The sequence below is a fragment of the Haliotis asinina genome, chromosome 4, assembly GCF_037392515.1.
Source record: "Haliotis asinina isolate JCU_RB_2024 chromosome 4, JCU_Hal_asi_v2, whole genome shotgun sequence".
Classification (NCBI taxonomy): Eukaryota; Metazoa; Mollusca; class Gastropoda; order Lepetellida; family Haliotidae; genus Haliotis; species Haliotis asinina.
Window position 1 is genome coordinate 43084497 of NC_090283.1, and position 12594 is coordinate 43097090.

At 36.6% G+C, this 12594-nt stretch overlaps 1 protein-coding gene across 1 annotated transcript in view; it reads left to right on the forward strand.

Annotated features, from left to right (window-relative positions):
* LOC137281585 (uncharacterized) overlaps positions 1-12594 on the forward strand; it is a 28485-nt gene that overhangs the window by 4128 nt on the left and 11763 nt on the right. Inside the window, exons 4-10 of the mRNA XM_067812916.1 lie at positions 6453-6657; positions 7099-7138; positions 9769-10817; positions 11051-11109; positions 11256-11333; positions 11671-11746; positions 12092-12160. Coding sequence (XP_067669017.1) covers positions 6453-6657; positions 7099-7138; positions 9769-10817; positions 11051-11109; positions 11256-11333; positions 11671-11746; positions 12092-12160 — 1576 coding nt within the window. The remainder of the gene's footprint in view (positions 1-6452; positions 6658-7098; positions 7139-9768; positions 10818-11050; positions 11110-11255; positions 11334-11670; positions 11747-12091; positions 12161-12594) is intronic.

The following is a 12594-nucleotide window of genomic DNA, read 5'->3' on the forward strand; positions in this document are numbered from 1 at the left end:
ATAGTGCTCCGTGGTCAATTCTGCAGTGTTGAAGGAAATGGTATTCTATAATGCGGAATTTGTTTCACTTTTATAATACTCATGTCTTTCATGCGAATGAAAATACCCCAAAACAAATAGACAGTGTCAAGCTTACACTAGATGTATATTTACAGATTACAACAAGAAAGAGGAGGATTAAATTTCATACAAAAACATTCTATTTACAAATTTACGGAAGGTATGTTACACATTATTATCAAATATACAATAAAAAACAATGGGGTAGCATTGTAGTTGTGCATTCTTTAATACTGGTTCATATTTTGCTTTCTTATGGCTCGGGAGGTCTGCCTGTCGCATCCCTTCGACTCGATTTCTGAAGAAGACAGTCAATATGATTATACTTGCATTAAGTGAATGGTAAACCAATGTGAAAATAGAATCAATGGTTATTCTCATAATCTCATAGCAAGTATTATTGATACTTGTGTATTTAGTGCATTAGAACACAGGTGTTGTATGGTACAACCTTTTTTCTCCTTTGAAAGATCACACGGATTAATATAGACTAACAGCTAGTCTCTGAAATGAACATATTTCACTGAAAACGTTCATAGTGAAAAAAATAATGAAATGGAGCCCTGAGACTTTCTTCATTTTCTGAAGCTAAGGAAATCTAGACTTGCCATATTTTCTAGACTTGCGTGGGCTTTCTTAGATATATATACTTCAGGGTCTGTACGACAGACTAGGATTAATACTGTGGGATGATTGTTACTGTATCTCCCAGCCTTGAACAAAGCCTCAACACATAACAAAGCCTAATCCCTTGTTCATTGATGAGCAAGTCATGCCAGAAAGGGTTCATTAATTAACAAGGCCTAATACCTTGATATCATCTCAGTTGAGATTCATCAATTAACATGCCTTCTTCCTTGTTAATTGATGGTAAGCTAAGTTACATAGTGCATCCTCTTAAAACAGTTTCATCTAATTCTTGATTCCCGAAAGCTAGTTAAATTGGTTTTCATGTTTACTTACTGTAGGTTTCCTGGAACATTTTCTCATGACATCACTGTGTTTGTTTTGGTTGTTTTTCTTTCTTGAGACGGATTCCTTTTTTGTCTGCAAACATCTTGTCATAGCCACTGCAACAAACAAGATACAATACCCTGACAGAAACTTTATGTTTCAATAAAACTGACGTATATTATAGAGTGATTACAGAATTATAACAAGAAGTCGTCACCAAACACATGCAAAAGATTCAAACGGTTGAACAAAATCGCCCTTGAACATCACATTTTGCTGCATAATTTTATTGTGCAACAAAAGTCACGTTTGGAGCTCAAGAAATGAGCATTCTTATTTATATGACAGTAGGTTGTGCTCATTTTTTGTTGTGCACTGATGCATATAGGACAGAGCATTAAGCAGAACTGCAATACCTTGAAACTCAGCGTGCGGAATAACAGGGAGAGCTGCCTTAGCGTCCTTATTCTGTCCTGTTTCCAACCTGAAAAAATACAATTCAAAATTTATTGCACAATGAAGATAAATTCATGTCGAGGTTATTGTAGAAACACCAGAAGTTTTACTTGTTGAATGGTTTAATGCATTGACATAGACATAGACATATTTTATTCTGTATAAAGGCCACAGGCCCAAAATACAAACATAATTCAATTACAGTCGCTGAGCATATTTTAAGTGGATCCTCTTTTCAGCATGAAAGAGGAAATGTCCAACATTATGGAGAGTATTTGTGTTGGGATCTTTAAAAATGTTAACAACAGACATGAGGTTGTGTGGTTTCTTTAGCGTATTACTAAAGTATTTCGTTCTAATATCTGCATATAGTGGGCATTCCAATAAAATATGGAATTCATCCTCAATGACATTTACATTATTATTTTTGCAGTGGCTACACAGTCTTAGATGTCTATCAGTATTAGTGTATCTTCCAGTTTCTATGGCAATTTTGAAGTTTGAACATCTAAATCTAGAAATAGCAGTTCTTACATAAAGAGGTAAATCACATCGTAGGTACTTTTCAACATCCAACAAAGATTTGTACGATTTGTAGAGGTAACATTTGGGTGAAGACTCTAGAGAGGAGTACCATGTCTGCTGTAAATTATCACATAACCGCTGTTTGAACATAGATATGAAAACCTTTGAATCTCCAACATTGTGACTTAACCAGGCATAACCAAAACCAAACTGGAATAGTAAATGTTTAACCTTACTAGCCCAAGTAATTCTCCCACACTCATCAAGTGCCTTAAGCATCATGTAGGACTGGTATGGTAATCTATCTTTGGGTAGCTGCAATAAGTGACACCAATACTTAATAACCTTTGTTGTGTACACACGCTGTAGTGGATACCTACCACATTCTCCTAAAACCATATTTGATGAAGTGGATTTGTTGACTTTAAGAAAATATTTGCAGAAAGCAAGATGAACAGATTCGACAGTTTTACAATAAGATAATCCCCAGACTTCTGAACCATAACATAAAATAGGGGTAATCATTGAATCGAATATCTTAAAGAGGTCTGGACAGGAAATATTACCTACTTTCCTCTGCAAACCATTAATTGCTAATATTGCCTTGTTTGCCTGGGATGCTAGTATTGTTTGCGCCTTACTCCATACAAGTTTCGGAGTAAATGTTAAACCTAAGTAACGGTAGGATGAAACTACTTCAATAGGATCTCCCTTGTAGTACCATTTCTCATAAGACCTAAGTGGACCCCCCTGTCTAAACACAACTACCTTAGTTTTCTTCAAATTTACACACATACCTGTGTTATTACAAAATAGTTTTAGTGCATTTATCTTTAACTGCAACTGGTTACAACTATCTGCCAGAGCAGAAACATCATCTGCAAAGATTAGGGCATACAAGTCATCTACATTGTGTGAAATAAACACCCCTCTGCCACCTACATCCTCCAATAATGTATACAAATGGTTAATGAATATGATAAATATCTGAGGACTTAAGATACAACCCTGTCGAGTACTGATATTACATGCAAATGATTGAGACAAACCAGTGCTTGTTCTCACACAGGCAGACAGACTGTTGTACATGGATGATACAATGTTGAAAAATTTGCCTGACACACCAACATCTTTCAATGCATTTAAGAGAATATTGTGGTTTAAAGTGTCAAATGCTTTACTAAAGTCAATATACAAACAGTAAAATCTTCCATTTCTTTTGCATGAATATTTTGTTGCAATAGCATTAAGGGTAAATATATGGTCTACTGTAGAATAGCCAGGTCTAAAACCTGCTTGAAAGTCACCTAACACATTTTTTTCATCACACCATGTCTGCAGCCTACTGTTCAGTAATGAAGTAAATACTTTACACAGTGAGTCAATGAGGGAAATGCCCCTGTAGTTGTTGGTATGCATTAATGCATTGAAACTCTTGCAGTTACTGTATTTAAATCATATTAAATTATATTCTTACATCTGTTGTGGATTTAGGGTCATTCCTCTTACAGATTCAGCATTCCGTAGAGCCTGCCTCACTGTTGTCTGTGAAAGTACATTCATGGGAAAAATGCAGTTAGCATTTTGAAAAACCTAACAAAATGACTAGCAGGTATTACAACTAAAGTCTTAAATAAAGTCGAATTACTGCTAATACAACATCGTATTTCCTGTCGGAAAACGTTACAAACATTTACAAAGAGATAAACAATCAATTTAGTTTTTAAAATATATTTGTGTTAAATTTGATTTTGAAATGCCTCAGCGATTTTGAAAAGGATATATCTATTAAGGTCACTATTCCATCCATATAATGACGTGTGATATTGGAACCCAAAATACGTATATGCATAAATACTGGGATTAGTCTGTATTGCTCCGTCATTGTTGTTTTTTATGAAACCTATGTCTTAAAACATAAAACAAAACGTTTTACGTCTGTAAGAATACGTCCAAAATCAGTCTTATACTAATTATACATTACAATTGAAATTACATGCAACAGGTAATCCTTTAGCTCAACCATAAAAAAACAGCTGGTGTTACCTGGGGAATATATTCCACCCCCATAGCCTGATTAAGTCCCAGGAAGGATATCTATGACATGTAGTAAACCTTTGATCAGCCAATTAGTCGGGCTGTTGTTCTCATATCGTGATTCAATATACTAAACACTTACTGAATGGCAGGGATACTCTACGACTCTGCTCTGTGTTTTGAGCTCCCTGCTAAATGATATGGTAGTCTTGAGTGTAAGATTTCTCAACAACCATGCTGCTGAAGGAACACATGGCGTCATCAGGATTGCCTTACTGATTTTACAAATAATATACTTGCGTCATCTGCAATATACTCACCTGAGCTGAATGTGCCCTCTGAAGAAATATCGCTGACAGACATTCTGAACGGCTTTGTAGATGTAAAGTCTCAAATTCACGACAGCAAAAATGTCCGTATGTTGGTGTGCAATGATCAACTGCATTTTCCAAACGGGTGTTCATATATGTATTTAGATCTCAAAAGGTCATCAAATTACTTTGAGTTACTCTTCCTCTCTGTAACTTCTCCAACCAAGAAATACCATGGACAGTGCACGTGTACACAACGGTTTGTGAAACATGTAAATAAAGGTATGTCACTTTAATATGAATTTTACCAATTGACCATGTTGTTGAAATAGACTTTTGTTTATCAAGACTAAGCGTTATCAAAACACTAACAGCCAAATAAGCCAAATAATCCCACTAGTGATATCCTCTTTGGACTGAAGTTGTGTATTTTAAGAGTAAGAGGATTATAAGGCATGCTCAACTGGGTTTGGTCGTTTAACTAATCCCAAACAGCCATCACCAGCAGAGGGAATGATTTACACATCTCATTTTTTGTGCTTAATTATTGTGTTTGTTTTGTATTGAAAAAAAATGAAATGGGATTGTGAACAGCTTTACAGTTTATATCGACACCGGTACCATACAACATACAATACAAAATTTAAATGCAGCATGTGTTGTCACATATGTATATAAATTTGAATTACAAACATGGGTAAAGCTTGAAGACAATCTTATATGGAAATAGTGAATTATCTGATCTTAATAATCTGTCCATCTTAAGATCTGCCTACCTCTTCTTCACTTCTTCTTTTAGATTTGATACTAAACATGATTTAAGAATTAACCTCGTGGTTTGTCATATGATAATCTTGTATTAGAACTTTGGTTTATTTACCTTTGTAAAGTGCATTCCACACATACAAACTAATTGTATTAATATAGAGCATTTATGAGAATGTTATTGGTAAAATAATTATTTTTGGTGTCTTGATAGTAAAATTATGGATGCTCACCGAAGTAACCATAGACTAAAGACAAAAAACATCTTCAAGCAGAAAGGAAGACCATGACAGAGTATGGAAATGTTTTTTCCCATTTTGTTGAGGCAGTTGTGTATAAAGTGAACTATTTCACTGTTGACACCGATGATGTATGATTGAGTAGCACTTTAAGAATTTCTTATATTTGCGAAAGTTACCAAATGCAAAACAGAGTGTACAGTTATGTAAGTTATGTTTTATGTATGAATGATAAATTAAAAAAATATGTACGCCGAAACAATGTAAACAAACAAATGATAGACCGGCACGCACCATTTAAATATTCTGTAACATACTTCTTGTAAATGATTATATAAATCTTGTTACACAATGATTTGTATTAATTCATTTGAGTATTTGCTCCAATCCACACGTACTGACATCACAACCAATTATCTATTGGCATGTTTATGAGATTTCTTGAATACGCCAATTGCATAACACCGTTAATGAGCACCAACATAAAAGGTCTGGTGACAGGTGTTATTTAGAGAATGCATATAGTTCCCACGGAGTAGAGTGGTAAAATCACCGGAATGAGCTTGGGATGATGATCTCGAACAAAGGCAAGACATCTGTTTTAACAGTCACAAGTACTTGGTATACAGATCAATGCTGGCCGTACACATCAACTTTCATGTTTTCATGCACCAGACGCAGTTGCATTGATATAAAGCACAAATGGACTATACAAATTATGGCTTATTCCTTTCCATTATTCCATTCAGTTTTCATGAATAAATATGTCACATATGAAGATCTATTCTGCATATCAACAGTAAGAACTCTAACAGAACAAAAAAAAAAATAAATTAGTAAGTATACAGAGTCATGGGGATTCTTGAGAAATGGCAAAATTGAAAGAAGTAGTGGTAAAATCCTTCCTAAATTTACAAAAGTTTACAAGCCTTGTAAACATCACCTTTACAATCGTTGTAAATGTTTGTAAATATGACATCTACATTTTGTAAATTTTTGTAAATCACCATTTTTTTTCTTGTGCAAATTTAGCTTCACTCTCCATAGTCAAATACTGGTGTTCGTGTTTCCAAATATGTGGTCTTTGTTATCATCCTGTCAACAGTTGGGGACCCAATTTGATGAAATGCGACAACAGTTACGTACCATGGAAGAGGACCATCAACAAGCGATCAGTGAAGTCAACCAACGTCATGAAGATAAATTATCAAAACTGATGTATCTGCATGCCCAGAGAAAGGAGAAAATGCAAAAGGAAATTGAAGAATTAACTCAGAAGCTTTACTATGAAAAAAGAAACGAAGCATTGGGTAAGTAGGAATAGTTTGAAATGTGTATACTGTTGTTTGAAGGAGGAAATCCAGTTTCTGGTGGTTCAAATTGTATTATAACCATAAGTGTAGCAACATCTGTGATATTTATCCCCTATGGAGTCAATGATAATCATATCAAAAATATGTTTGTTTGTATATGTACACCCTTTGGTAGCACTATACATTGATTTAGTTTCCTAACACTTCCATATACACTACAACATACGTTAATTGCTAGATACTTCAATGATTATTGACAAACTACACTAACTGCTAGAAACTTCAATGATAATTGGCAAACTATTTGCATTGGTGATAGAAACTACTTCTCTTGATTAATATGCATATGCAGAAAAATTACCACTTAAAACTTAATATCAGTATAGCTTACTTTATTACTAGAGTTAATTGTTCCGATCCATTTTCTTTTAATTACAGACCTCAGCCACTTGACCCTTTCCACCAGAAAGTCAAGCAAGTAAGGCTACCCTTTTACCTTTACTGTGTGTTACTCAAATAGATTAGATCATGTCATGAATTATGTTAGGCTGTCAAGCCCTGTGTCCACGAGTGCTCAGCAGACTTACTTTCTGTCTTAACACGACGGCATGGCCCGATCCAATAAACAACATGTGTAAACAGCTTCTGGTGGAGTAAGTAGGATGATATTCCTTAAGGGAGGGAGGGTGTGTCGTGTGATCAAGGAGGGTGTGGCATTTAACCCGATAAAATGAGAGACCACGTGAGGTTTTAAAGTTAGTCCACAGTATAAACTTCACAGGACCAGTAACAGATCATTTGGCAAAAAAACCAAAACAACAAAAACAACATATATTAAGGATAATATGTAACAAAGTCCAATCATGGACAGACATCTTGTGGAGTAAGAAACAACTTGCAGACATGGTAAGTCTGTCCAGTAATGGTTGTTATAATACAGTTCATGATGGTACAAATAAACCGTCTGAGAATGTTACTACTGTTGCGTGTGGCAACAATTTGAAGCTTTGATAACAAAAAGCATACCATTCTAAGATAGCATATTGATATCAAAGTTCACAGAGACTAAATGTACATGATTAAACTGAAATAATACTGTGCTAAAATCGAACCAGTTTGCATCCTCTTTCCCTGACATAATAATCAGTTCGATATGATTAGTACATTAAGACTGACTAGTAAGGAGCACAAAGTCTATTTCACTTTAACCACTACCAACTGGTGACAGAACCTCGTTGCCAAATGAGTGCTCGAGGGCAACTCGTCTTGAATAAAAGCTAGCAAAAACAAAAGTTCCTGGAATTTCTGGGTTTAAATATACCCCAATCGGCTGTTAGGGCCCATGATCAGCAGGATCTGTAGGCTAACGCGAGGAGACTTTAACTTGAAGCAATTTTCTAGTCAAGGATCTTCTGCGCCTGTCTTCTCGGATAACTTGAACGAGTCGGCAAGTTTGCTGATGATGTGGGGTTTCACTACAGGTTTGTCACTGGGCTCCAGCATTTTTTCAGGGGAAGTATCTGCATCTTCCTTATCACTGCCAACCGCTCAGCCTGCTGCCAAGGGGTCATCTTGAGTACCACTGGAGAAGCTGGAATTAGATTCGTCACCATTATCCTCATCGTCATCATTGCCAAAGTGAATGTGTTTCTGTAGTTCAGTAACTTCATCTAACACAGCCGATAAGGCGTGCAAATATATTTAATTTTGTTCCATTTTCTCCACGGCCTTTACAATGGAAACACTGTATTCCCTGCCATGTGCATTAGGCATAACGATAGTGCCACTCTTGCAAATACCGCCTGTTGAGGTCGACACAACTTTGCTGCCAATTCTATCTTTCTTTGACCTAAGTTCGTTCTTTGACGAAAGTTCCATTTTGTCATTTGCGTCACATGGAGCAGTTTCCTTAGAAACTATTTCGCCCCCTTCATGGTCTTCAAGAGTCATTGGTCCAGCCTCCCGCTTTCGGGCTGATGAGGACTGACCAACCAGTTCGTTTTGTAACTTGAGCAATATCGCTGAGCCGTTGGATAGTGATGTGGTAAGTTCCACGGACACTTTAAAAAAATTGTAAGTAGAGCCTTGTGTGCTGTCCAAATGACTAGAAATTGAAGGCAGTATACATGTAACACAATAATTGCACAACGAGAATGTAAAGCAACATACATCTCTAAAAGTGGACTTTTAAACAGAAAAATATAATATGAAAACATGCTATATATCGCGAGCAACTGAAGGTATATCACCATACTAGGGACAATGGGAACTTGCACTACTTTTGCCACCTGCATGGACCCAAGACGGAAGTATATCATCCCCTTACCTGAAGACAATTGTAGAGAAGTTGAAATTTTGGAAGTTAGATATCCGTACAAAAATTATACAAAACTTTCACCCCATGTGAGGATACTACCACTAATTATCTCTGTTGCAAACTATCAATAATAGAACATTTATCTACTTGCAGCACGTTTAATACTGTAATTTAATTAAATGAGAATACACATTAAAAGATCCATACTTTGTAAATGGATCTTCGCTAGATTTCTTTACATTTATGTCACAGGTTGTCACCTTGTATCGCAATTCATATTTCTTACTTGTACAGAAAGTCTTATTTTTATTTTTTGTTTGTGTGTTTCACGTAGATACCAAATTTTGGTTGGTGGGGATTTTATTGGAATGCATATTACAGTTCTTATTATAATGTCTCGCGTTCTCAGGACTTTAAACTTGTGAAATCAGCTTAACAAATTAGGGCAGAGAAACACAGAACTACTAAAAAATCATTTGCATTGCAAAAAAGAAAAACATTCAGTCTGTACCAACAAGCTCAAATTCCTACTTGATTTATAAGTATGCTAAATTATGACGTATACACGAAATGTATGGTCATCATGCCAAAGCCTTTTTACACAACCACATTATATTGCACATGCACATGCAACGTGGCTGAAGCCTCTCGGTTAACTCACTTCAGTCCGTCACACATCTTTTCATCTTATCTGTGGAAACGGTCAGGGATTGTTTGGTTATTAAGTGTATGTTACAGGTACAAACGTGCCTTCATCTTCGAGTGACTTATTTCAGGTTTCTGTCTTCCAGAAATGACACATTTCCCAAGTGTTCTGTCTGTCAGCTGCAGTTTACCCTGAGAGGCCCCGCCCCCTATCTGATGCCCTGTCTACACGCTGTGTGTGAAACGTGTCTGACATCTGCAGCTGGTGGTGTGATATCATGTTCCACGTGTCACAGGGAGGTCGACCTCACAGACACAAGTCTTCAGAAGGATGCAGTGCGACAGAAAGAAATCTTCCACCTGACAGTCAAACATCGCCCCGCAGAGCTCCTCTGTGCAAATAATGACGGCAACCAGGCTGTGTGCTGGTGTCAGGACTGTAAACAGATACTCTGTGAATACTGCCAGAATATGCACATCACGTTTAAGCTATTCAGAGAACATGTACTTCAAAGCTTCAGTGACATGGTACCGATCGTCTCCAACATTCCAACATTTTGCAGCAGCCATAAACACAACGCTCTGGATCTGTTTGATACAAGCTGCCAGAAGTTGATTTGTGCGAGATGTAAACTGCATCGTCATGCAGACCATGATGTTGAGGAGTTGGGTGTAGCTGCTGATGCAGTAACGAAGCAATTCCACCACCTTAAGGATGAACTACTAAAGTTGCAGGCTCGTCAGACAACACACATGGAGAGCGTCAGACAAGAAATCAAATTCACTGACAGAACGCACGACACCTTGAAAGAAAATATTGGTCACACCCTCAAGACTCTGCGATCGCTTCTTGAGCAACGAGAAAGTGAACTTATGACCGATCTGGAACGTCAAACAAAGGAGGCCAAGGCAACAAAGGAGGCTATCCTCTCCACCATTCAAAATGACAGGGAGACATGCACTGATGTTTCAGATTACATCGAAAAAATCCTCCACTATGCCCCAAAAGTACACATCTTGGAACTGAAGAGTCGTGTGGGAGGTATAGCTCGAAGCTGCCTGGAAGATGTTAGGCCTAAAACACATGTTGTACTACCAGCTGTCTTCAAGACAGACAGACTGTCAGAACTGAAATCAGTTATATCAGTATTTGGTGCCATTACGACGAATGTGGGGAACGTTGAATCCTTTAAAGGTATTCAAACTGGACATACTTATACGTTAATTTTTGTTTGTATCTGTGAGATTCTTGTGATATTACATGTTGCATTATTTACACCTCCTTTGTTTTCACGTTTCTCTAATTTCAGATCCATCATGTATGTTGGTAGCTTTGTTTGAAACATTTTAGTGGTGTAAAATACACCGCGTTTCAGATATGTCATCTATATATTTTTAATCATCTATAACATTATCCTGTTGTTTCAGACAAGGATACACAGACCCATGATGAGTACATGGCAGAACTGGAGAGGAAACACAAAATGGTGAGTATAGTGTGTGGAACATCATAATTTCATGATCACAAACTGATCAAAATACTGTCAAATTTTAGACAGAATCCCAAAACAGCATTCATGACTGTGGGGATGCATCAGCCCATCAAATTGCTTCTGTGTTTGGTGTTTTGCAGGAAATTACAGAACTGAAGACGAAAATGGATTCAGACATCCAAAGCTTCAAATCGGTTTGGCTAAATTATTTTACGTTCGTTCATTCCTTTAGACATCTCAGCATCTGCCCTTCTGTTCTAGAATAAGTGTCGCCTAGAAAATATCGCTAAATGTCATCTTAATATATAATCAAAGAAAACTTTTTAAATGTGCAGTGAATGCAGCCTTTGTAATACTTTGTATGTTTCGGATGAGTTGTTTAGAATGTAAACAATAATGTTTAAAGACTTAAACCTTATGGACAGATTCAGTGGTGAAATCTCACAATCCTTTCTGTTTGAATTCTTAATATAGACTGCAAACGTTATAATTAATTATTGCATGGCTTGAAAACCCTGTACCCTCGAGCGAACCAATGTTTTGATATAGAATTAGGTGCAATGTTTACAGCTGATTGCCGAAAAGGAAAACATTGAGAAGAGACTCTCAAAAAACATGGACGTCTTACTTGGTAAGACTGCATTACGCTTCTTCATGTGCCTCCCAAATACATTAATCTGTGATATATTTGACGACTTCACTTGTATCTACAATATCATTGAAGTGGCAAACATGAACCTTGTCCCTCTAACCTTACATCCTTACTGTAACAGATTATGTAATCATATTGACATATATGATAAACATGGAATCACTAAATCGTCGTTAACAGATGGTATCATAACTGTTTGATTCTGATACATAAAAACAGCCTTGCGATAAATCGAAAAACGTACAACCGACACAGCTATTGCGAGAGGCTTACATTTATCATACACATACATCATACATATATGGATATATTCATATTTTACAGGTGTGACTGGAGAATGTGGTGTTCACTCGCTGAAGTCAGGAACTGCAGACACATCTATGGTGCTGAAGTGTGAGTATGTTTACTCAAATAACATGCAGCGTCAACACACCACTTCAACATCAACGTCAACTTCAACGTCATATATTCTTTTCATCAAACGTTTCGACTCACAAGAAACAGTCAGTAAATGGTTCAGTGTTTTTACGTGGCTTCATCGAAGATTGATTTCTCCACTCACTTGGGGGAACCAACTGCAAACTTTTGCAGATGAATCAAAGTGCTGGCAAGCATGCACAAATACCGTACATGATGTGAACAGGTGAGTTTTCAGAATTCGCCAATTTTCACTGATTTTTTTCAAGGTTACGACTTTGTTTTACAATACATACAATTCATGTTTAAATAGTATGGAATAATTTGCAAAATTCATGTTAAAACAGTCGCCTAAAGTAAGTGGCTATATTTACACTAGTGAGTCAATACTCTGGATGAGAAGTATACTA